The sequence below is a fragment of the Mytilus edulis genome, chromosome 1, assembly GCF_963676685.1.
Source record: "Mytilus edulis chromosome 1, xbMytEdul2.2, whole genome shotgun sequence".
Lineage (NCBI taxonomy): Eukaryota > Metazoa > Mollusca > Bivalvia > Mytilida > Mytilidae > Mytilus > Mytilus edulis.
In genome coordinates, this window is record NC_092344.1 from 118,667,797 (window position 1) to 118,695,170 (window position 27,374).

General features: G+C 32.7%; 2 protein-coding genes across 3 annotated transcripts in view; both read left to right on the top strand.

Moving 5' to 3' along the window:
- Positions 1–5,151, top strand: part of LOC139503111 (synaptonemal complex central element protein 2-like) — a 57,790-nt gene extending 52,639 nt beyond the window's left edge. Inside the window, exon 4 of the mRNA XM_071292815.1 lies at positions 4,898–5,151. Coding sequence (XP_071148916.1) covers positions 4,898–5,080 — 183 coding nt within the window. The 3' untranslated portion in view covers positions 5,081–5,151. The remainder of the gene's footprint in view (positions 1–4,897) is intronic.
- Positions 5,152–10,043: 4,892 nt separating this feature from the next.
- LOC139502885 (uncharacterized) overlaps positions 10,044–27,374 on the top strand; it is a 37,716-nt gene continuing 20,385 nt past the window's right edge. For both annotated transcript variants that reach the window (XM_071292532.1, XM_071292543.1), the window contains exons 1-18: positions 10,044–10,201; positions 10,508–10,531; positions 12,037–12,182; positions 12,688–12,830; positions 13,160–13,352; positions 13,831–14,007; positions 14,419–14,564; positions 15,020–15,209; positions 15,430–15,614; positions 17,176–17,341; positions 17,761–18,030; positions 20,101–20,292; positions 20,546–20,763; positions 21,313–21,404; positions 21,719–21,843; positions 22,358–22,576; positions 23,720–23,840; positions 24,168–24,393. In XM_071292532.1, the coding sequence (XP_071148633.1) occupies positions 10,159–10,201; positions 10,508–10,531; positions 12,037–12,182; positions 12,688–12,830; positions 13,160–13,352; positions 13,831–14,007; positions 14,419–14,564; positions 15,020–15,209; positions 15,430–15,614; positions 17,176–17,341; positions 17,761–18,030; positions 20,101–20,292; positions 20,546–20,763; positions 21,313–21,404; positions 21,719–21,843; positions 22,358–22,576; positions 23,720–23,840; positions 24,168–24,393 (2,876 nt within the window). In that variant the 5' untranslated portion in view covers positions 10,044–10,158. The remainder of the gene's footprint in view (positions 10,202–10,507; positions 10,532–12,036; positions 12,183–12,687; positions 12,831–13,159; positions 13,353–13,830; positions 14,008–14,418; positions 14,565–15,019; positions 15,210–15,429; positions 15,615–17,175; positions 17,342–17,760; positions 18,031–20,100; positions 20,293–20,545; positions 20,764–21,312; positions 21,405–21,718; positions 21,844–22,357; positions 22,577–23,719; positions 23,841–24,167; positions 24,394–27,374) is intronic.

Genomic DNA, 27,374 nt, shown 5'->3' on the forward strand with positions numbered 1-27,374 from the left:
AGTAGACTCTAAAAGAATAAACGAAGTGGACCATAGTAGAATTTCCATAGTGGGCTACAAAAGAGTGACCAAAGTGGACCACAAAAGAATGACCAAAGTGGGCCATTGGTTTCTTAATAATTTCTAAATTGATCAACGGAAAATGTACGTAATGGTTGTTTGAGATAATATGTCAGCTGCGAAATACCGACTTCTTGGCTTATGTAATTGATCATCTCGGGACTAACAGCCCACCCGCATAATTTGTTAACGACAGAAATGAAAATAGCACTTAATAAGGCAGCAACCATTTGATTTTCGGGGGGGGGGGGGGGGGGGGGGGGGGGCTATGGTTTTTTTTGGAAAAAAAAGTTTGTTTCCAGTTTTTGGAGAAAAAAATAATTTGTTTTTGATTCTGAGAACAAAAAATTGTTTGTTTCACCCTCAGCTGCCACTATATGTAATGCTAGAATTGAAAGAAAAAAATTGTTTTTGACTTGTCGCGAAAAAAATAGATTGTTTTTCGCCGCAGGCGAAAAAAAAAGTTTGTACAGAAAAAAAAACCATAGCCCCCCCCCCCCCCCTCAGAAAATCAAATGGTTGCTGCCTAACTTGATACTCCGAAACAACTAAATAATAGAATAACAAGATGTCACGGGTTTGATTGCCAAAGAAAACTATCGATCAGCGTCCAAAATGTGGACATAAGCAGCAAAAGTAATGGGGACACCAATAAACTTTTTATTTTTTCGAAATTGACATGAATGACAGAAGACGCTTACCCTGTGGACGATAAGATTTATGACCAAAAGCCCGGGAGTTCCCTCAGTGTTTTACAATAATACATATGGACACATACTATAACAAATAATTATATAGACACACACACATTATATCGATACATTAAATTTCAATCTATCCCCTTATACAATTCAAAATAACGTAAAAATAAAGCAAGCTTTTTGGTTTATGACTAAAGTCACCTATTAAGGAGGCTCGCGGGTAAAGGATTTTCAGAAAAATATTAAACATTTATTTTTCATTACAAACTTTATTAATTACCTTTAGTAGTTGTTACTTTATCATATGGTACAAAAATCATTCCAAAAAACCAATTCGTGTTGTCCCCAGGTGACCTTTAAAATGTAGATATCATTGAAAAAGCTCCAAATTATCTCCCTTTGGTGCAAAAATGCCACTTTTTTGCATTAATATTGATATATCTTTTTTAACTCATCGGTGACCTATATTTTTTATTGTTGTTTTCGAATAAGCTGTACATAAACCAAAAAATTGTCAAATTTTAGCGATTTCTGTCATTCAGTTCTTTTTTTATTTCGATATTGCCTCTTTTTCTCATATCAGTTCATTCGAAAATAAGTACTTTTACAAAAATGTATGCTTCTTTCGAAGACAGATTGTGAGCGTAAATGGACGGTGACCCCATTTTTTTAAATTTCATTTTACTATTAAGTATAAGTTAAAGTTCATTTATAGAAAAATATAGCGAAATCCTATATTAAAAAAAAAAATGATTTAGACCCGCGAGCCCCCTTAAGATACTATTTGAGAAAAGCAAAACATCATTAATTGTAATATGCTTTTGATTGCTTCGTTTGTGTAAAGTACTCTGGATTTTGACCTTACAATACATGTAACGACATGGTCACCAAATTGTACCTTTTGAGCAAAAAATACATTCACAATCTTACAAGTTTACTTAGGAACTAAATACTTTGTACTTTTTTATCATTTGATATCATGGACGTCTTCCAATTAAGTAAATATATTGACATATTCATAAAACGTTTACAGTAAATATCAGCAGACGAAGTATTAACCGGAAAAAGTAAATTTACGGAAACGTCACCATGCGACGTCCACAAAAAGTTATCTTTTAAAGATGAGCTAATAAATATGTTTATCATATACTTAGACTAAATAACATATGATTTTTACCGTATGATAATAGCATTAAATTAAAGTATTTTCCATATTTTTTGAATTGGTGCTTAGCGGGCTGATATGAAAAGTTTATCACATGCTTCGATTGTTATCACATGCCTTTCCGTAACGTTATCACATGGCATTCCGGTGATACTCGGCAAATTCCGGAAAATACACCTCAATGCTACGTTTTCAGTGAAAAAACATTACAAAGTAGCGTACAAAACAATTATTTGAATACTTGAAAGTATATTGTGTATAAATAATTAAATTAAATTAAAAAAAAATAATTAAATAAATGCATTTTTTAAGTTTTTCTGAAACATAATTTAGAAAGTTACTTTAAAAAAGTCGACTTTTCCAAACAATTTTCATTATGTATATTGTTGAATTATTTTTTTGTCGATTCGTCCATATTAAAATGTGTTTTTTTCTTCTCTCTGTTGAGGCATATGATAGAAAGATTTCATATTGAATGTATCAAATTTTGGGTCCGACGTCCGTGAACTTTTTACTCTTTCAACATCGTTTCGGGAACCACGTAGAAGGATCAATATATGAATCTATTATTTTTCTCTACTGTTGAAGCATATGATAAAAAGATCATAACATGTCATTTTTCATATCGCATGTATTATCAGCCCTCGGTCAATATCAGCCCTCGAGCCATGCGGCTCTTGGGCTGATATTGAACCTAGGGCTAATAATACATGCGATATGAAAAATGCCATGTAATAATCTGATAGTTACGAGCATCCATTTCTTAAACAAAATAATTTTAAGATTTGACGTACATGTCAATTTGTTCTGAATATTTTAAGAAATAAAACAAAGAATCTGTTTTTTTTTATTTAATTTCAAGGATACGAATTTAAGCATGAATTCAGTTTGGGTACTCCTCAATACCATTACAGAATCATGGATCGTTTAGAGGTCGGTTCAAACCAATATTTCTATAATTCAATTTGGATTCAAAATAATATTGATGTAATAAATGAGGATACATCTACAAAATAAACACAGAAGGGTAACTTGTGTCTGGATCAGTAACACAAGTAGTAGAAAACAACTGTCTAAATAGGTGTGATTCTGGTACCCTCACGTTATATCTTGATTGTTTACAGTAAGATATGTGAACTGAACCACAGTAACTTAGAACACTGGCAAAGACACCCTCAAAATGTCGCATAAAATAAAACTAAAATAGATTGCAAGGCCACTGATAAAGGACAGAATTGAAACAGCAAAAATCATACTGAACTGATCGATGTACTTTGCATGTAATGTAAAATATACATTTTATTAAAATAGAATGACAGTTCTATACTTATCAACAAATGTATAATCGTGATCTAACTGGAAGTTCGTTAGTGCACATTTCCACATTTTTGACACCGATCTCCCTTTATATTGATTTGATTTAGCCACTGGATTGAGCCTCTATTAGAGTACTTTGTATTTTTTTTTTAACTTGAAAGATGTTGAAAACTTTGACATTAATTTCCTTAATCCAACAATATTAAGGTAGATGGGGTGTCTAAATTATAATCCATAGAATCTTTTAATAATTTGCCAAAATGTAGTTCATATCCTGCTTGTTTAAAAACATTAATAAAAAGAATGGGTCACCGGACTTATTTTCACGCTACAGGTTGTTCAAAATTGTCAAGATTTTGTATAGATTATGCATGGAAAACCCATTTTTCCGCCATAAAACGCAAACCACACCATAGAATTTTGAGATAAAATATGAGAAGATAGCTTCAATATTATGCTTTCAGATAAGAAAAAGAAAAAATGGGGTCACCGAACTCGTTTTCTTGCTACATGTAAAAATGGGTAAATTCCTAACACATTCTATTGTAAAAGTAACACTATCTGGATTATCTGCCCTTGCATTTGAGTTGCCTCCCCTTATTTGACAAAGTTGGAAAAAAATGAATCAAACACAAGAATTCTTATTTTTGTAAAATACAATCATAAATATGATCAAACATGGCATTTTCTATATTATAATGAAAATTCTTACACATGAATTACCTACTACTATAAAAATTTGCACATTTCATCAAAGATCTAGACCTTGTTTTCTAGTATTTCAAAATCCAAGATGGAGGAAGACACCCTATCTACCTTAATGCGAAAAAGCTTTTACAGGGATAAAAATAAGAGACATACAAAACGGACCATAAAAGTCGAAGGAAGCAACAACTACAAAAATGAAAAACAAACATGTAATAAAATGGTCAAAACTTTGTAGGTCATCTCAACGCCTTGTATTTTTTTGTAATTCGTATTGGTTCGCTTACATATCTTCTATGATATGACAATATAGCATTTGTTGTGATTTGAATTATGTACACACTATTTTCTATAGTTTTTTTTATACTTAAACCGTTTCTTAAGGACATATGTTATTGCATGTGATGTTTTGTCAAAACTTTTAGGAATTTTGATCCTCAATGCTCTTCAAGTTCGTACTTATTTGGCCTTCTTAACTTTTTTGGATTCGAGCGTCACTGATGAGTCTTTTGTAGACGAAACGCGCGTCTGGCGTATATACTAAATTTAGTCCTGGTATCTATGATGAGTTTATTTAACCTTTTTCCTAAATGTGACTGAGTCATAGTTCATAAAATTATACTCATTCAGAGTGACATAAAATATATTGTTTTGACTGTAGGAAAATGAGGTTGGTAAGAAGAGTTTAAGAATCGTATTAAACCTGTGTTAAAACTCAATCTGAACGTTATGTTTTCTTTAATATCTTTTAAATTCGACTTTTGGAAATGCAAATGTCTGTTCGAACAAAATGTGTCTGGTATGTCAAACATTCAAACAGTTGTAAACCTATGTAAACATAACATTACTGATTGGACTATCAAGGTATGAAAATAAGTTTTAGTGTAGCATTTATTCTTATTTTCAGTATTTTGAAAGTTGATGTTCAATTTGTTTTGTTTCTTTTCAGACAAGCAGGTCATGTACTCTTATTGAACAACACATATTTAAAATCTACGAGAAGCAGGGAAAAACTATCCAGGATAAAATCCAAGAGTTGTATGCTGTTCTTGACAGAATATCGAAACTGGAAAAGAAGATACAAGAGTTCAAGAGAGCACTTCAGGGACTTTGCTTCGAGTTCAATGATTAATCTTTGAAATACACAACATTGATAGTAAAGCCTGTAAAATGTTTAAATTATAGAAAAGAAAATACTCTTTATTTATTCGTTTCGTATTAATTTACTAAGCAATACAAGTTTTTCTTGTTATTTCATTTCACACTGAACACTATCTCCACTTGCACAAAATTTCTAGTTTGTATTTCTGATTTGCACCTTAACATTTAATTTAAAAAAACAAAACAAGAACAGGTTTTCTTAACACACCTACCCAAATATGTTTATGTTTTGACTTTAATGGTCACTAAGTCTACCCTTAACATCTCCGTTTGTAACCTGCCAGGTCAATTTCAAAAGTGTGTGAAGTCTTCCAAAACAAGAATATATGGTAGTATTGTCGCCAAATAAAACAAGAACACTAAAATAATAGAAAAAGTATTTAAAGAAAAATCGATAGAAAATTTAATGATTATGATAATAATGATATTTACATTGTTTATCATATTAACTATGAATTTCTATCAAATTTCTATACAGAAGTAGTGAACGTCCTCTTGTAAGATGGTACGTATATACCAACTTCTCGGTTGCAGCGGGATCAACCGTATAAAAAAATGTTTCAGTTTTCATTAAAAAATTCATCGGATACACACTAACATAATTTAAATAAATTGCCATGTCTGGTTCGAATTGAATGTGCGTCTGCATTTTATGATGTTTTCATCAACAAATTAAGATAACAGAAGTCTGTTTTTCTGTCTCTGTGTACTTTGTTTTAGTTCAGTTAAGGAATTCCACGTATATTTGTTAGACCTTTGTCGTCTTTGCGAAAGCTAGAACTTCCAATTATTGTAATTGGAAAGTGATATTATTTTAATATCGTCTGCAGCCTGATCACTTTACAAGAAATCATTTGATTCTTTATATAGAGAGTAAAGAATCAAGTTTTATCCCCTGGGACAGCGTAGATGAATATTGGAGAAAGTTAAGTTCTGCTTAATCTCTAGTAGACAGACTCCTTTATTGACACAATATCTCACTATGATTTATAATTCTAACTACGTTTTATACTTTATTATTGTACATAATCTGTGGACAGGTTTCAGTAAGGGAGCATTTCTTGCTGACCATCCAGGACACCGTAGTTTACCGTTATGTTCTATTTGGTTTCGTGATGGCGAATCCTTTTTCTGTATAGCGAGCATATTGTGGTTCCTTGTTTATATTTCTCATGACCAGGAGCTGTGTGTCTTTCTTTGACTTATTGTCTTTGGTTGTCCTCTAAATATATTTTCTATAATTCATTTATAGTAAAGCGTCACAGCAACAGTCATAAACTGACAAATCATATAGTAATACAATCACAATAGACTAGAAATTGTTCATTTATTTTTCATGTGTATTTCCAATACCAATTTCCGTTTACTAGTATTTGTTTTTATGATAGTGACTATAAAAATAAGGAATGTGGCATGACTGCATATATAGTTATCGAAGGTATATCAGGCTTATAATTTGATACGCCAGACGAGCGTTTCGTTTACATAAGACTCATCAGTCACGCTCAGATCAAATAGTGTAAAAGTCGAACAAGTATAAAGCTAAAGAGCATTGAGGAAACACAATTCCAAAAAGTTGTGCCAAATACGGCTAAGGTAATCCATGCCTGGGATATAAAAATCCTGAGTCATTCGAATAATTCATACTTTTGTGAACAGTACATTTATAAAATAACCAAATAATTGATATTCATGTCATATAAAGGCAAGAGTAGTATACCGCTGTTCGAAATTTATCAATCGATTGAAAAAAAAAAAATCCGGGTTACAAACTTAAACTGAGAGAAACATATCAAATATAAGAGGAAAACAACGACACAACAGAAACACGTAAATGAAACACACACAGAAACGAACTATAATATAACATTGGCCATAGATCTGACTTGATACAGGACATTTTAAGAAAATAATTGCGGGTTGAACCTTGTTTCGTGACTAGCCAAAATCTCCCGCTTTTATGGCAATGTTAAAAATAACATTAAAATGACAACATTGCATGACAGGACTAAGAAACACACAAATAATAGCTGTCAAAAGGTACCAGGCTTATAATTTAATACGCCAGACGTGTGTCTCGTCTTCATAAGACTTAGTTCAAAAGCACAACACCGAAATGCTGACTACTGGGGTGGTGATACCCTCGGGGGCGAAACTTCCACCAGCAGTGGCATCGAACCAATGTTGTTAATAGTTATCAAATGTACCAGGCTATAATTTTATACGCCAGACGCGCGTTTCTTCTATACACTCCGCCATAAGTTAATATCAATAAGAAATGTTCAAGTCCAAAATAAGAGTTAATCGTGTTGACATTGGTTAAATAAAATGTATATATTGTGAAGTATATAAAAAAAAAGAAAGTTAGGGTTTTTTATGCTTTCTGCTGTGTGAAGGGAACTTTCAATTTTACGTTAAAAACAACAAGTTAAAATCCCTGTAAAATGTTTTAATTTGTTGATCATTTTCATTAATTTCAAATAATGATACAGTTTTGAACATTTTGGAAAACAATCAAGTATACATTTACTGTCAATTAAGGTTCATAAAGTCAATATCGTGTATAGCTTCCGCGCTTCCGGTAGAGATTCAATACACGTCTCCTCATTCCTTGCACAAGTCGTCGTAGCCTATACTGTGAAAATCTCTGCCATTCCTGTACCAAAGCGACCCTCAATTCTGGTATTGTTGCACATTTTGGTTGTCTCTGGTTAAGTTTACGGCCGATAAAGTCCCATACATGTTCAATTGGCTTCATGTCAGGTGACATGGCCGGCCAAGGTTAAGTGTCTATTGATTCCGACGTCAGGTATGCGTTGACAATTCGTGCGCGATGAGGTCTCGCATTGTTATCTTGAAAGACCGGTCTATCAGCTAACGCGTGATTGTCAAAATGAGGCGATACAATGGTGTTCAGGATGTCATCCCGGTACCTTTGTCCATTCAGGGTACCGTGAAGAACATGCATATCAAGCTTACAGTCATGGGAAAACATCCCCATACTGTTACACCGCCGCCACCGAAAGCTGTTGTACCAAGAATGTTATTGTCCCGATATGCGGTGTTTCTTTCCCTCCAAACACGTGTTCTGCCGTCGACGGGCTTTAGCAAGAAACGACTTTCATCGGACCAGTGAATTCTTCTCCAGCTGCGTAAAGTCCATCGGCGATGGTTCCTAGCCCACTGTTGTCTTGCTCTACGGTGTCTTAAAGTTAATTCCGGGCGCTTTATTGGCCTCCGAGCCCTTAGACGGAAACTATGCAACCTACGTATCACAGTTCGCACACTTACTCTACCCCCAATAGGCCAAAGTCTACGAAGCTGATCAGCAGACGAGAAAGGTTTCAATCTTGCTTGCCGGGAAAGATTTCTGTCTCTTCTGGGAGTAGTTTTACGTGGTCTTCCTGCTCTAGGGCGGTCTTCAACTGACCCTGTCTGTCGGTATCTCTGCACGAGCCTGATAATCACAGTGTGGTTAACACCAAAATGGACCGCTATTCTACGGCAACTTAGACCTGTATTTGCCATACCTACAACTTGCCAGCGTTCCGCAATACTCAGTTTTCGTCTTGCCATCTTAAAAGTTTGATATCAATGGCTAATTCAAGTGTGAAATGCACGTGCTAAAATCATTTGTGTTTAGTCAGTAACGCGAAAAACACACAAGACAGGTTGTTAAAACTGGTTTTGAACAATCAAAATGTAATCGATTGACATTTTACCTGTATCCAAAAGTTACCTATTGTTTATAGGTTTAATATATAGTATTTCTTTTATAAAAAAAATAATTAAGAAAATAATTATTTCGAAATTAAATTGGGTGGTGCTTAACTTATGGCGGAGTGTATATATCAGACTCATTAGTGACGCTCAGATTTAATAGTTCAAAAGCCGAACAAGTATAAAGTTGAAAATTATTGATGACCATTACGAGACATTTATCCACCAAAACTCTTTAAAACGTGAACAATATAAATCAAACCATGGAGATAAAAGTATATACGTATATAAATTAAACTATGGTGATACAATTATGTACGTATCTAAATCAAATCAGGGTGATACAAGTATGGAAGTATCTAAATCAGACCTTGGTGATACATTTATGTACGCATCTGAATCAAATCAGGGTGATGTATGTCCCTTTTCGAAATCAACAGAGTTTATGAAAATAAAACCATAGTGATACAAGTATGTGTTAACCAAATCAAACCAGTCATACAAGTATGCGTGTATCCAAACAAAAAAATGGAGATATATGTACTAGTATGTGCTTATCGAAATCAAACCATGGTGATACGATTCGTCGGTTTGGAGCAGGATCTGCTTACCGTTCCGGAGCACCTAAGATCACCCCTAGGTTTTGGTGGGGTTCGTGTTGTTTATTCTTTAGTTGTCTATGTTGTGTCGTGTGTACTTTTGTTTGTCTGTTTGTCTTTTTCATTTTTAGCCATGGCGTTGTCAGTTTATTTTCGATTTATAAGTTTGACTGTCCCTATGGTATCTTTCGTCCCTCTTTTAAGGGTGATAGTAAGATTATATTCCCCACACTATGTAATTATAGTGTTACTTCTGACTTTACAACAGATGAAATATACCACGAGTACCAATCAAAAGTTTTCTTTACCAATTTTGAAGATATTTTTTTAACTATACCCAAACCCATTCTTAATATACCTGTTTATTTACCACTAAACAATAAGGATTTTAACTCTGAAAGTGGTCATGAAAAATGCAATCTTGCATCAGTAAAAATGGTCAAACAGAATTAAAACAAATCAAAGTATTGAATTGACGAAATTGGGAGTAAAATATGACTTGCACAATTTATAACTTAACACGCGTTGTAAGAACAATGCCCTTGAATTCTGATGACGCAAATATGTCCTTGTTCAAAACTATATGATATTTAACGTGAAAAGTTTTTAGCAACACTCATGAAATGTTGTGACAAGAACTGAAAACAAAGCATGTGAAATGAATATTTCACACGATGGTGAGGCGTATAAATATAAGAGATGAGATCAAACGAACCATTTAACGGACGAAATGGACTGGAAATATTTCTTCGTTTTAGCCTTTGGACTAATAAGTAAGTTTATTCTGATATCATACTTTTTTTTATTATTATTACTAGTATACAGGGAAAAATAATCACTGTACAAATATTGCAAAAGATTTTCCTCGCAACACTTTCGTAGAATCATGGATTTTAATAGTTATTCTATACACTTTCTTGGTTGAATACAGTGAATTCTATGAATACGCTTACGTATTACATTTAGTTTACATAAGTTGTGAAAACATGCAAAGATAAGTTGTGAAAAAATGCAAAGATAATTTAATTGTGAATTTCAAATTGCTATAAAAGTTGAAAATAATGTTTCTTTTTTTTTAGATTCACAAAGGAGCGTAGATCGAGGTATGCTAGTTTTTATTTTTTAAATTCAATTCAATATCCGAGAGTCAATAAAAATGATGCAATGACTTATGTCAAGTATATACAGAAGGAAAAACAAACGATTACAAAAACGAAAAATAGTCAAATTAAATCCCTTGACTTTTATCAAATGCCTTGGTTAGTGATCGTTTGTTACAATGTTATTAGTCATTGCATTATCTCATAGATAATTGTAAGATACATAACGTAAATAAGAACTCTCTTTTTGTAGCAAAATTATTCTCAAATTTACATTTCTATCAAATTTTAAATGAATTTCTACCTCCCAGGGCTGATTAGAATATTTATCTGTATAAGAAATTTTGTGTTTCTCCATTGTTAAAATTAGTGATAAGTGTAATTAACATAAAATTAAGTGCAATTTTTTTAACAAAACGTGGACGTGGAATTTCTGTATTTGTGATTGTTTTTAATGACACATTAATATATACGTCCTCCTAATTTGACATCTAGTGGACAGTTGTCTCCTTGGCAATCAAATCACATCTCCCAATCTTTACATGATACATCAATGTCTTTCCTGACTTTTGGAACTAATAATGTCGATTGATCCAGATGAGCATGTCAGATCCTACGACTTTGGTGTGTTGGCCTCGAAGTAATAAGGCGAACAATTGGAATACAATGCAGTGCATGATTTTGCATAAACAATGTCTTGTACCAGTCAAATTTTATACTATCATTCAATTGGCGTGTATTATGATTTATTATAAGGACTTCGAAAATTTACGACTTTAATAGGGAAGTTTATGAATTTCCTCAAAATATTGGTAGGTAAGGAAATAAGGTTGCATTATTCTTGGACAGTTTTTAGTGTAGTTTATGACCCCGTACTTTACTATATCTCAAATGTGTCCTTTCACTGATTTGATTTTTAACAAACTAATCGTAAATTCTCTGTTGATAAAGTATGAAGTAATTGAGAAAAAACAGTTCTAACTCTTCACGAAAATACATTTGATGAATTTTTGTTATTTTTAGTCACATAACTCTTGCCTTGTTAAATACTTAAAAGTTTCAAAAGTTTAGGTTTGAGCGTTCCTGGTGAAATTAAACCATAAAGAGCACTTCAAACGGGCGAAATTGATCAAGTGCTATGTTAATTTATTACCTCTGGGTAGCGTTCACTACTGTTGGACTATCACTACCGAATTATATCATCAACTCTGTAGCCAGCCATGGTATGGACATGATTTTAAACATAATTTTCGAAATACTCCGTTGATATATCAAGAAAAATTGGAAACTAAGGTACCAACTCCCTCAGACTTACTTGACTCAAATAAATTTTGACTTTCTTTTATGTACCCTTTTGTCGTAGAGCTGTTCACGTCTTGTACATCATTGGCTTTCAAAAGTTAAGGTTTGAGCTATTCTGGTGGAGGTAAACTTCGGACGCACGAAACTATCAGTGTTATTTTCATTTTACACCTTTTATTCCCTCTTTTCAAATGTAAAATTTTCAGCATATTCACCAAACACGGAATATGTCTACGAATATGAAGCTCAGTTGGCAACTGGAATGCCAGGAGGTAGCAAGTTGTATTCTGGGCTGAAAGTTAAATCTGATGTCCGTTTCCAGTTTCAAACAGTATCCAGAGTCACAATGAAGGTAGGTAAATGGTTTTTGATAAATAAAACTTAATTAATTTTGATATGCCCTTTATAAATTTATAAAATCCCAACGGTGAAGCAAATTGAAATATCAAAAAACATCAAAGGGCAGAACTTAATTGTCAGTGCGAAGTTTGGCCGCAGACGAGTATTTAAATTATTTCATTAGTTTAGAAAATTATAAGACTCTTTAAAAGTTGCTTCGAAAAATCACAAGTACCCAATTCGAATCACGTCGAAGACTGCCAGTTGCAGAAAGACTTCGATAGACAGAGACGTATTTATTGGTTTTAAAATTGACAATCTTGAGACGTAACAGCTATTCATTATCAAAGTTTATCATTCTACAAAAAGAATAATTATTGGATACCTAAATAATATAAGCATCTATTTTATGTTAAATAGTTCGAAGATTCTTACAACTATGCTTGCTAATAAAAAAAAGGCTTGAAATTCTTTAAAACATCTTATACCCCGTCATACATGTTGTGTATATTTTTTAGATGGATAAAGTTTATCTTTATAAACTAAACGGCTTGGTTGAAAACGAGAACCCTACTAGGGAACAACTCTCTGTTTATGAAGAACTCAGTGGTACAGAGGCCAAATGGATGCTCGACTATCTGATGAAACCAATGACGTTCAAGTAAGTTAGTTGGATATAATACTTAAACTTAAGATAATCGCCAAAATTATCCCTGGAACTCAATGAGATCAGCGGTTTTTTTTCCTTATGCTTATTCCGTTTAAAGATGTAACACATTAATTTCTTATGCTAACCCCTACTTAATGTATAGATATTCAAAACCTGATCTGAACAGGTAGCTTTTTTACAGCTTTTACTGTAATCATTTAAATACAAGAAATTTGCAGGTTAAAAGACAATATGAAAAAATATTCTATTGTCAACATTATGAATAAAACTGCATGTTAATATGCCTTAATACATCAAATTTAATTATCATTGAAACACAGGTACATTAGAGGACATGTACTGGAGATTAGGGGTGAGAGTGAGGATAATCCATGGTCCACCAATGTAAAGAAAGGTATACTGAGTTTACTAGAGATGAATCTGGAGGAGAGGATGTCTGTCAGCAGTAAAGACCGTTTGGTGGAACTTAATCGTAATAGGTTTTCTCCAACAGACTTCTATACTGTCATGGAGGTACTATTTTATCCTTTTGTTCATTTGCAATAAACATCAATTCAAGCACCGATTTTTTGCACATTTTTTTAATATTGATTTTTTTTCTGAAGGGGGCTTTGGGGTGGGGTTTTATCGTGCGTTTAAAAAATCAGAAATAAAAAATTACTGTCATTTGTGTCACTACAGCGTAATGAATGCTTAACAAGATTTTAAGGACCGGATAATATTCTTTTAAAGAAGACTTGACTTCGAACCTCGCAGGCAGCAGCGTTCGACTCCATTCTTAATTTTCTAGGAGAGCTAGTTTTCCTGCCGAAGATCAGTGATTCTCACCGAGCACTTCATCTTTCTTTCATCTTTCTCTTCCAAAAAAAAAATAGTGATGAAAAGGAAATTCAACACAAAAAAACTCAGCCAATTGAAATTTCTTGTCTGTATAATTTGAAATGTAAGACTTTGTTTAGTATTATTTGCTTCAATGTATCTCATTTTTCAGCCAAGTGTTGTTGGTGATTGCGAAACAACATACAACATTGAAACAGATATTCCCAATGAAGACCAGAAATACATGTACCTGACTAAAATCAAAAACTATAAACGTTGTCTGGATCGTCCTGTATATACAAGATCTTACTTCAATGCAATGAAATGTGCACAGTGTGAAAATGAAAGGGTATGTATATAGATATATGATTAAAGCTGGGAATTATTCAAAGTATGCATATAGAAGGGTATTAGTATTAAAGCCACAAATTGGAACGATTTGAAAGAGATGGGATATGTATATGTAATGGGTCGTTCAGTTTATTACAGATCTACGTTTAGACGAATCGTGCATTTTGCTTTGAAGTGTATCGAATTTGATCCATGTTTGGCTTTCACTACGGTGCTGTTCGAATGGTATTATATGCTTTATATAACGGTGCAACATATGTTTTTTTTTTATGATATATAGCCTATAGCTTTAGAATAAATGTTCTTTGATGATTGTTATACTTCTTTCAATGTATGCATATGAGCCTGTTTTGATTTTGATGCCAGTAAACATGATGCTCATATAAACAATGTTTTTTTTCTCCAACAGACTGAGCCATTCAAATCAGCATCCCAGATCCGATACATACTCAACGGAGATAAACGGATGTTCCTCATCCAAAGTGCTATAGCAGAAAGTCAGCATGTATTTACACCGTATTCAGCTGACGGAGGAAATGTTGCTACTTATATAAAGTAAGATATATGTGCAATGTAACCACTTATGTGTTCTATCTCAGCATTTTATTTACCTGTAATATAACTGGCGTTTGCAACATTTTTGTATTGCTTTTATAAACGCTGAGATAAAACAGTTTTGGTCATACCCAGACGAAAATGTCAATCATTTTGATATGTTTATATATGCTATAAAATATTATGTTATTCATCAGAAATTGCATAACAAATCTATGAAAAATAAATTGTTGCATACAAAATAAATGGTTGTAGAATTTGTTTATATAAGATACTTTACATAATATTTAACAAGGTTACAAGTTCAAATTAGTTAAACATTTAAATTATTTCCATACCGAACATTACAAATGTAAGTGTTTTTCATTACTTATATTATAGTCAGGGTTACACATTCAAATTATTCCCACAGCGAACATTACAAATATAATTGTTTTTCATTATTAATAATATAGCCAGACACTGGTGTTGATAAACCAAGAAGAAATCCGAAGTCCAATCGCCGGCCCACGAAATCCACAGGTCTATACAAATGGACTTCAAGCTGATTTACATGACAAGCCGGACCAGCTAGAGAAACCTCTGACAATGCAACCATCTTTAGATCAAATGCCAAAACGAACACCAGAAGAAGCCAAACAATTGGTGAGTCATGCTAAATGAATTCATGTATATTTCTATTTTCCATTATTTTGAAAGTTACGTTAAGCAGTTTTGTTGCTAAGGTCAAGATTTTCAGTTAATTGTTTTTCACTGTTTAGTTGGGAAATTGGTACATTATCAGTCTCAAATATTCAAATTGATGCAATCTATAATTTCCAAAGTTGTGGTAATTGCAAGCTCTATAACATGACTTTATATTCAGATTTCAAAGTATCTGGACATGATTGTTGGTTACTCAAAAGATGAAGTCGAAGCAGAGGCGACGTCGGTAACTTTTACTTTAGCAGATGAAATAAGACGAGCTGACGCCAACATTTTACGGTCTGTTTGGGAGGAGTATGCAGGAAGTACTGATAAGTCAGCTAACGACGACAAATCCTATAAGAGGTAAGTAGAAAGGAGCATTGTAACGGTATTATTCATTTGAACTATAATAACTAGGCTGTGTTACTCTGAGTTTTTTAAGTTTTACAGAACTGTTATAGCTGTTATAAATGATCTTTGTTATTCAAATTATAAGATTCATTGCAATGAAAAAAGAAAAACATAAATGATTACCTTTTGGTACCTTTGTACAAAAAGAGGGTCGAAAGATACCAAAGGGATAGTCAAACTCATAAATCTAAAACAAACTGACAACGCCATGGCTAAAAATGAAAAAGACAAACAGAAAAACAATAGTACACATGACACAATATAGAAAACTAAAGAATAAACAACACGAACCCCACCAAAACTAGGGGTGATCTCAGGTGCTCCGGAAGGGTAAGCAGATCCTGCTCCACATGTGGCACCCGTCGTGTTGCTTATGTGATTACAAATCCGGTAAATAGTCTAATTCGGTAGGTCATATTCATGAAAGGGAAGGGGATTGTAGTTACGACGTAAGGAACATATCCGATATCATTTGTGAAACGGTTATTCCATAACGGTCAACCAACTCGTGATGGCGTCCGTAAAATTTACGAAGGTATGATTTCAACTGCACCATTTGGAACTCTTGGTTTAATAGCTTCCTTGTGAGCTGTAACCCTCTATCAAAAAAATCATGATAGGAAATGCAAGCACGGGAATATCGTATCAATTGGGAGATATATACCCCGTATGCAGGTGCTGCTGGAATGTTGCTTCTTAGAAATGGAAAGTTCACAATTGGAAAGCTGAAATCATCTCTTTTGACGTAAAGTTTTGTTTTCAACCGACCCTCATTGTCAATTTCTAGATGTAAGTCAAGATATGAAGCCGACTTAACTGTATCTGTAGTATCCTTTATCTCTAATTCGATGGGAGAGATGCGTTCCACATAGTCACCAAATTTTGAATTGTTTAGTGAAAGAACGTCATTTATATAGCGGAAAGTAGAGTGAAAGGATATTGCTAACTTCTTATCTTTCTTCCTAAGAAGTTCCTGCATGAAGTCAACCTCATAATAATAAAGAAACAAGTCGGCAAGTAGAAGGGCACAGTTTGTTCCCATTTGGATGCCGACAGTCTGTCGAAAAACACGTCCTCCGAACGTTACAAATATGTTGTCAATCAAGAAATCAAGCATCTTGATAATATCGGTTTTTAGAGAATTTTTTGTTTGAATCAGAGTGATTCTTTACAAAGTATGATTTATCCCTCCCTAAGACAAGATACTTGTATCTACGTTGGCCATTCTTTTTTATAAAGCAAAGTAATACCAACTCTTTCAATTTGTCTTTTAGTTTGGAATGTAGAATACTTGTGTAAAGAGTAGAAAAGTCAAATGTTTTAATACTGTTACAAGATGAAAGAGAGTTAGATTGTATGTACTCTTAAAGATCTTTGGAATTTTTAAGTATCCACATCTGATTCACGCCACTTCTTGAATAGGCAGTTTCACAATAACTTTGAAGCCCGTCTTTGATTACAAAATTATAAGATTCACTCTAGACAACAACAATATATGGTCATTCTTTTACAGAGAAATTTTATTAGATATTTTTCCAATGAGTGGAACACCAGCAGCTTTTGAGATTTTGTCTGACTACATCAGAAAGGCTAAAACCAGTCCAGAGAGGATGTCCGTTGCCATCAATGCCTTTACTGTCACAGCTTATCCAGATATCAATATTGCCAAATATCTATTGGTAAGTGTCAATATAAACAAACTTTTCATGTCATTTGCTGACATATTTAATTATAGAGTCATTTTATATTGTTTTCAAGTTTGAAGTTTGTTATTTTGAACGAAAGGCACAGTTACTTTTATCATTTGGATGCATAGTGACTGATGCAAGTTAAGAATGAAAATGACTAACACATATCATTTAATTTGTTCCCTAGAATGATTTTTGTAAGAGTCTTCATATACCACGAAAAAAGATAAAAAAAGAGAAACAACAAATAATAAAAACATATAAAATGCAAAAAAAACTTTTGTCTTTCTTGTTTCTTTTTATAATGATGAGTGCTACTTCCTAGACAGTGACATATTGTCGTTATACTTCGGGGAAAGCAAACTTATTTCAATTCTTATTTATAAATTGAAAACAATTTCTTTTCATAGGAAATGGTGCGTGACAAATATGTCTATAACACAGAACCCCTGCGGCAATCCACATACATGTGTTTGGGCGCTTTTGCCGATAGGATTAGAGTTGAAAAGGACAAGCTGAACAAACAATTGCTACAGAAGGAAAAACAGATAAAGGCACTTCATGATGTGGAGAACAGGAAATTCGTACAATCTCAGCTTCAATCTAAGCTCACACATGTCCAAGATCAACTGGAACAAACTTCAGCAGTATTCTCTAAACTGAAAATGGAAATTTTAAAGGTAATTATATCAATCAACATCGCAGTAAATGTCCGTATGTCCAATTCAGCTTATACCGATAGAATGATTTGGAATATTAATAATACCGATAAACAGTTTGGGTGTATTGTTTATACCGACAATACTACCGTTAACAGTTTGAGAATTTTGATTATATCAATTGATAGGTTGTGCATACTCATTATACCGATAAACAGTTAGTTTATATTGATTGTTATATATATCTTTATTCTGATAAACCTTCGTCAATACAATGGTATACAGAAGTTACCTGTAAAAATAGTGCAGTTATAAATTAAAAAAGAATTAATTAATATATACACTATTTACAAATCATAGTTGAATTTAGCCAGGACAACACACACATGAATTAATATGCCTTATAAATGTACATAGCTTTTTAAAATATGATTGTTTTGTCACAAATTTGATTATATTTGGATAATTAATTAATATACTTTTTACCAATATACTTTTGTCTTTCTATAGCAATAAATTTACACTTCATTACATAGTGTACCTACAACATCAAAACATACAACAAATACTTTATTAGAGTCTTACCTCTTTAAAAGGGACATTAGCAGTCAAATTCGTAATAAAAAAAATATAAAAAGTATATAAAAAAAAACCCAATTAACAAGGCATATGGGCTCGATAAATCATTTCATTGTTTAGTGTGTATTTAAGTGTAGACGCCATTAACTTAACTATAGAGGTGACGTTCGAATACTGCCGATGGTCATATTTGTAGCGATATAAACATAAATATATTTATAAATAGCTCGTGCAATTGGATTTTTCTAGGTATTATAGTTTAAAAATATATTTTAATCATCGTTTTACCTGTATAACAATGAGTTAATTGAATCAGTCAATCAAATGATTTACCTTTGTTTCACTTTCAATGTTGACATTCTTTTCCTTTAAATACCTGAACACGCTCAATTCATGCGTAATTCAACACTTACTATGGGTTTAAATTGAAGTTCAGATGAATAAGTATTCAACGAGGTCGAATTATTCTCTTGCAAGTGAATTATTCATCAGCGATTTTTCTTAGCTTATTTCGACAAAATTAAACCACACTGGCTGCTAAAAGCGAATTATGATTTAAAATTGCACTTTCAATAATATTTGAACAAAAAACAATCATATCTTAGATATTTTATATATCTCGTAACTAGTACCCCTTTAAGACATTTGATATAAAACACAATATAAGATATAAAAAGTTTGGATATATTGATTATAACGCTAAACAGTTTGGGTATATTGATTATACTGATAAACAGCTTGGGCATTGATTATACCAAAGAACAGTTTGTGTATTGAATTAAACCGATAAACAGTAAACAGTTTGGGTTATATTGATTATTACAAAAACAGAAAAAAGTATCATGAATATACAGGACGAGAACAAAGTAAACAATGCATTAGTTATATAAGGCGACTTGGATGTAGGATCCAAAAATGCCATTTAAGAAATAAACGCATGCTATGGTTAGGAGTTAACGGCGCCGTTAAAGAATGAATACGTCTTTTTTTTTTTATTGCAGAGAGCTTGGCAACACTTTCAGGGCCAATTATTGTGGTTTTAGAATTGATAATATATATGTTAGCAAAGACATATCAGATATAGTTATTTTAGAGACTTTGGCGATCTATTGCCTGACTTATTATATGCTAGATATTTGTCCATTGTAAAGGACTGTATGTGTGCTTCTAAATATGCATTTTGTATTGTTAACATGTTGTTTTCTTACAGAAAATTGTTTTCACATTTCAAAGTAAGTCACATTTTATAACCTGATTGATAAGGGACATGCTATGGACTGCGTTTTAAAAGGCGATCATGAAAAAAGGTCGGTTTCGTTTATGTGTGTTTGGAATTTCAGTCAAAAAGAGAAAAACTGTTATTTAATATTTTGGTTTGTCGAACTGTGGAATCACAAGTGCATTAAAATCAGAAATTGCTCTTTTGCATTTCAACGTGGATTATTACCAGAAAAGTATGAACAATACTATTTTTATGTTATCATACATCTTACTTTTTGTATTTATTTGCAGGAAGTGAGATCATTGATGGAATCACAGAAACCTGAGGACCTTATTCTGGCTTTGAAAACTGTTGGAAACGCCGGATATCCTGACTTTATATCTGACATTAAACCTATTATTGAAGACAAATCAAAATCACAAATTATACGTGCACAAGCTATTTACAGCTTAAGGAAAATGACTGCTTACATACCGGAAGCTGTAAGTCAATTACAATTCATTCAACTTTTATTATTTGAAAGATCAGTGTAAAACGCTAAAAAGGGATAGATCGACTTTACTTAAACGAAACTTTTACAATTTTATGTAATTGTACAATTTTCTGACTAGATCAGAAACAAGATTATTTCCATAATTGATTATGTATGAAATGAGAAACACTCTTTAAAGATTAAATATTGCATAATTTTCTTGAGTGTAAATTGGCAATAGATTTACTGATATTCCTTTTCAGGTTAGGATTTTGTTACTGCCGTATTACTTCGACTTCCAAGAGGTTGAAGAAGTGAGAATTGCATCGTATTTGTTAATAGCTGGCACCAGTCCAACAAGACCAACACTTGAATTGATTGCTCAATCACTGTACAGAGAACCCAACCCTCATGTTGGTACTTTCGTGTACACACACTTGGAACAATTGTCCAACTCAACACATCCTTGTCTTATGTCTTGGTATGTTTAATATATTCAAAACTCATTTATCAAATTGTTATTCATAACCGTAAATTTACTGTTATTAAACTGAAGATCGGATTTGAAATATTGGAATGTACCCCACTCATATACAAAACTCTGATTTCTTATCCGGTTTTGGGTTATGCTAAACAATAATTTGAGGCGAGGAAATCTCAGATTTTCAAAAATGTAAAAGATTTGACTAAAAGCTTAAGTAGATTTCTGTTACCTTTATTTATTGATATTGATACTGGCATGGAGATGAACATCATCACAATCATCGACATCATCATCAAAACCTACGTTATAACAGAATGATGTTATTTCTGAATCTTTGTTTTGTTTCCCCTTTCTTTTTGAATCTTTAGTTCGTATACTATCCAATAGATTGGTAGTTTTATTTGGATGGTTTTGGTATTTTTATATACTAGTATATGTGTTATACAGAAGTTTCCTTTAATTACAAAATAATGCTTACATGAATGGGACAATAAAAATATATTCAGAACGTACATAATTGAAACATTGAGTTAATTTTATTTTCAGGGCAAAGAATGCTACATTTGCTTTGCGGTTTGCCAAGAAATTTAGCCCCAGTTGGCACTACTCTCAATTTTTCCACCTATCATCATATAATGGTAAGCGAAAATAAAACATGTTGTACTGTTAATATATTCTCTTGTGTATTAACCATTTGCACCTATTATAAAATATATAATTTTTAGTGAGAGATGATAAAGAGGTTGACGCTGATGAGAGTTTGTGTTGTGTTAAAATCTTGCACATATACTTTTTTCAAACCTTTTATTGTCTTTTATTCATATACATTTTGATTTTTAACCACTTGTCAAATAATAAAAACACACATTTTGCTGATGATTAATATAATACAAAATGCTTTAGTTCACTTAAAATATCTTTATTTTATCTAATTCCTAATTAATTGTTTTAGATGAAGCTAAATTAGGTGGTGCTTTGGAGTTTGGTTATGTATCCTCTCCCCAAGAATTTATCCCTCGCAGTGGTGCAATTCATGGAAACATGCACATCCTGGGTTATTCTACAAACGTTATGGAGGTAACTAATTCTATTTGTTTAATAATATAAAACTGAGAATGGAAATGTAAATGGGGGAATATATCACAGAGACAACAACCTGACCAAACAGCAGACAATTAACAGCCAATTGGTCTTCAACATAGCGAGATAATATGGCACCCGGAGGTGGACCTCTGCTGACCCCTAAATAAAATTGTGTACTAGTTCAGTGAAAATGGACATCATACTAAACACCAAAACCTACAACTGAACTGAAATGAAAAAAAACCCATGCAAGACTAACAAAGATCAGAGGCTCCTGACTTGGGACAGGCGCAAAAATGCGGCGAGGTGAAGCATGTGTTGTGAGATCTCAATTCTTTCCCTATACCTCTAGCCGATGTAGAATAAAAAAAATGACATAACAGCCTTTTTCATTATGAAGAATGTTTTTGATTGATATACAATCATTAAATTACAAATAAAAAATATAATGTATTTCTTGTAAATTTCTAAACTGTTCTAATTTGAATAATTTGTTCTGTATTTTTAGGTTGGATTTAATACTGAAGGTCTCCAGAACCTGGTCAGTAAACTACTTGGTCCCTACAGTAAGCTAGCTAGGAGTCAATCAGTTTTGGAATTACTCAAGTCACAAAAACAGTCCGTTTCTTCATCAGAAAAACAGTCTTATCAAAGTAAACAGCAATCCGAGGAAAGTAGGCAACAAGCTGACCAAGTCCCAGAAAGTGTTAGAGATATACATAGAAAAGTACGTATTATCTGCGACAATTAAATTCGACTTAAATATTCAAAGAGGATGTCTCTGTAGTTGTTTAAATGTTTGTATTTTTGCAGTGATATTATTGGAAACACCATTACATTAGTAATGAGGTTTTTGCCAGTAAACGTATGGTTAAGTTTGATTTTATTTTCAAAGGCTCACTGTGATTTTGAAGAAGAAAAAAAAGCAACAAAATTTCTTTTTTTTTTTTGCGAAATGCTTAAAGAGATTTTTTTACATAAAAAGTTACACCCTTTCACTATTTGTCATTACAAAAACATCGTTACTTAGTTTATCATAACAATACGAACTTGTTTCGTACATATTCAGATAACCACAATAATAACTTATGATAAGTGTTTGCTTGTAGGTGTCATACCACCAATTAAAAGTCCCTATCTGTTCAACCAAATTTTGCAATTTTCACAGCTTTCTAAATATTTTACCTTAAGTTTAACTTCATAGAAACTAGGTATATCCTGAATTGTACAGGTGTCACCTTTCTGCATGCCAATTTTCAACATACATTCAAAATCATACAAGAAAGCAGAGAGCTTCCGAAAGGAGGTACCACTAAAAATAACCCCTGGTTTTCTGGAAATCTTAAATTAGTATACTATGGAGCGCATTAATCCTCAATTTTTAATGCAAACTCATAGACAGGTAAATTTTGGCTCAAAATGGTCTTAATATATTTCTCTTTCAACAAAACTTTCATTTCTGCAAATTTGTTCGTTAGTTTAGGTGAACAATGACATCAAATGCACTTTTTTTTGTCCGAGTAGGCCTACTTTCACATACGTTCTAAATTTGAGGGAGTAATTGGTGGTATGACACCTTGTAATACAAACAATTTTCGCTGTTTTTAATATGCCAGTGGTCTTACCACGTTTATTTGAGTAATTTTTTTGTGACTGCGATAATCAGAAAAATTCTTAATAAATAAATGAGGAAGTTTTCTAATGACAAAGACATGTTATGGCAAACCAAGTATGAACGTATATCTCATTACTTGTATTATAACATCTTCAAGATTGATATCCAGTCAGTGTTAGTTATGGCTTCTCTAAATAATCTGAATTCTCCTAATTAAACTATGTTAATTGGTTGACATTTCATTTTCTATTCTAGTTAAAAGTAGAACAGAGACGATCACCAAACCTACAAGGACATATCTATTTCAAACTCTTCAACAATGAAATTAGGTACTTTGATTTAGACAAATCCATGCTACTTAGTGTCATTCAAAAAGGTAATATTTCCACTGTGCAACATAACTTTGTTCTAAATTCGATATTTCACAAATTAATTGTATACACTTGAATCATTTAGAGCTATGTATAAAAATGGAGATTAGAAGAGGGGATATGTCAAAGAGAAAACAACCCGACCAAAGAGCAGATAACAGCAGAAGGCCTCTAACGGGCCTTCAACGCAGCGAGAACATCCCGCATATGTATGTTTATAGTTTAAAAATTTTAAACTTTCAAATCATAACTGTTTGTTCTCTACTTTTCGTTCAATATTTACATTTTGTAACAGTTTCTATGATTTTTCAGAATATATTTTATTCTTTTAGGATTGTCCGCAGACAAGAGTGATTCCAAGAATGGTTTTGACGTTGATTTTTATAAATCAGCTCAGCACATCGATGGCCAATACAGTTGGTTTACCGAGATTGGATTCCCCATTCATTTCAAAGTTAAAAGTTCTGCAACATCAAAAGTAACTGGTAAATGGTCTTTTGGACCAACACTTAAAGGAAGTTCTCTACAATCAGAAGCCAAATTCGACATTGATTCGAGGTAAGTTGTGAATTTTAACTGTTAACTTTAAATATGTCGTATGTAAATCTTGTGTTTGTTCTATTTCAAGTATCCTTACAGGAAAGATGAACTGAATGTGTATACATTGCTATTTTATTAAAAGGAGGACACGTTGATATCTAAGTATTCATCTATTCATCTATTTTTATTTAACAATACATTTTTCTGTAAACGTTTCACCAGCCAAAATATTCCATTGCTTATACGAAAATCAGTATTAAACTGCAAATTATTTTTTAAACAATGACCCAATTTGATGCACACCATACCCCTTTAAAATAAAAACTTTCTGAATTAGCGAGTTATGGACAGGTTTTTATTATTGCAGCAACGAATAAGATTCTGGTGTGGAAATTTTGAGTTGTAATATTATTTCGCACCTCTTTACCCTGGAATGGTCGGGGCCAACGCTACATGGGTTCACAATATGTCTATAGATGCTCTGTTCACCTGCGTTCAAAAACATTAAAAGGAATATTGCTATTTAAATACTATACTATCCAGTGATACCTGGTTCCATAAATTATTGGTGTTGTTTTTATAATAGAATTCGAAAATATGGGTAGATTCTATCAGTATTACCAATGGATAAAATTACACATGCATTTTATTCCTACATCAAAGATGTTTAATAGAAAAATATCAATGGAGTTCGTTATTTCGTTATTTTGATTGATATTTGTCATACACAAGTTGGTAAACTTTTGTCTTAGACAGTTAAATTGATCTTCACATCATCTACAAAGTCAGAACCAATTGAACGTTAAGTCTTGTTGCGAGTTTAAGTAATACTTAATTTATAAAGTTAATAGTACACGGCTGGTAATCTACACACGCAGAACATTTGGTTCTGCAATGAAAACCGTGAGAGGATTTTCCGGTTGTGCTTGAGTGGAGTAATTGTCACCGCTTCAAAAGGAATGTACATTTCTAAATCTCAATTTTCTTATTCAACTGATCAAAATATTGAAAATCGGAGAGTGCTATGCTGTGGTGAATACTTTAACGAAGAGATACATGTATCATTTACTGTTGTACGTAGAGTTGAACTCCTACAAAATCAGTTGTCCCACGAGAAATTGCCTAAAAAAGTGACATTTCAATTTTGAAATGGTTCTATTTACAGACCTACAAGTTCAAATTTAGTTTTTTTTTCGTCCAATGGGTATGAATGTTGTTTTTGGCGGCGTGTGCGCTGTCCTGTGTTGATAGACGTCTTAATAATTCCAAAAACTACATTTTTTCATGAAGTCATGCGTGAGGGGATCGGTTCTGATTGAGGACATCGTGAATGCGTGAGGGGGGGTACAAATCATATCTTTATATTCAAGCTATGAGTCGTTGAAGCTTACCTAAATTTGGCTACATTGTTCATGAAAAAACACATATGTGAGTGTGCTTAAAAAAGTTTATGAGATTGGATTATGAAATAATTGTAGGAACCTAGGTTTAATAATATGTTTCACGAAGAATAAAGACAAAAAATGTTGTCAACGATTTTGTTTTCTTGCTACAAGTAAAAACTAGACCGATTATTTGCCCACATCTGCAAATTTGGAGACAGATTTGCAATTCAATAGTTAGACTTTATTCATATAAAGAATATGTATTTGGTGATTGATTGTATAAATCAAAATATTTAAACAATATCAAATTTTATGTTTTTAGAATCATCTTTTTTTTAAATAAACTAATTTAGGGGAGATAACTCCTTTTATAAATGTGTATAACATGATTTTTCATTAAGCTTTTTTCAACTGATTTTTACAGTTCCCAGAGGGTTTAGTTCACTTCGAGGGCGGGGATAACTTGTATCTCCATGGCTTTTTGTAGAGAGTCAATTTCAGTCCTCTTTTCCTTTTTCCTTTGAACAATGGCATTTTCTGAAATTGAACAAACAATTTATAGTTTGATTTCATTGAATCAGTGATCAGTTTACGTCTATTAAAGTATAAGGATAAATCTGTGCTTTTTAATCAGCATTGATTTGATCACATTTATTCATTGAGTCAACAAAAGTCACAAAGCCAAAGATTAAAAAAAAATGTTTGTACTTCCCCTCACGCATTCACGATGTCCTCAATCAGAACCGATCCCCTCACGCATGACTTCATGGGAAAATGTTGTTTTTTGGAATTATTAAGACGTCTATCAACACAGGACAGCGCATACGCCGCCAAAAACAACATTCATACCCATTGCACGAAAAAAAAACTAAATTTGAACTTGTAGGTCTGTAAATAGAACCATTTCAAAATTGAAATGTCACTTTTTTAGGCAATTTCTCGTGGGACAACTGATTTTGTAGGAGTACAACTCTACGTACAACAGTAAATGATACATGTATCTCTTCGTTAAAGTATTCACCACAGCATAGCATTCTCCGATTTTCAATATTTTGATCAGTTGAATAAGAAAATTGAGATTTAGAAATGTACATACCTTTTGAAGCGGTGACAATTACTCCACTCAAGCACAACCGGAAAATCCTCTCACGGTTTTCATTGCAGAACCAAATGTTCTGCGTGTGTAGATTACCAGCCGTGTAGTAGTACACCAATAAAATTCAGTTCTGTTTAGATACTCGGCTTGCAGTCAATTTATTACTGTTCACACAATTCATTATGTTATTGTCTGAATAGAACTCAATACAACACATTACTGTTCACACAATTCATTATGTTATTGTCTGAATAGAACTAAATTCAACACATTGGATAGCGAGTAATTCTGTTCACACAATTCGTTATGTTATTGTCTAAATAGAACTCAATACAACACATTACTGTTCACACAATTCATTATGTTATTGTCTGAATAGAACTAAATTCAACACATTGGATAGCGAGTAATTCTGTTCACACAATTCATTATGTTATTGTCTAAATAGAACTCAATACAACACATTACTGTTCACACAATTCATTATGTTATTGTCTAAATAGAACTCAATACAACAC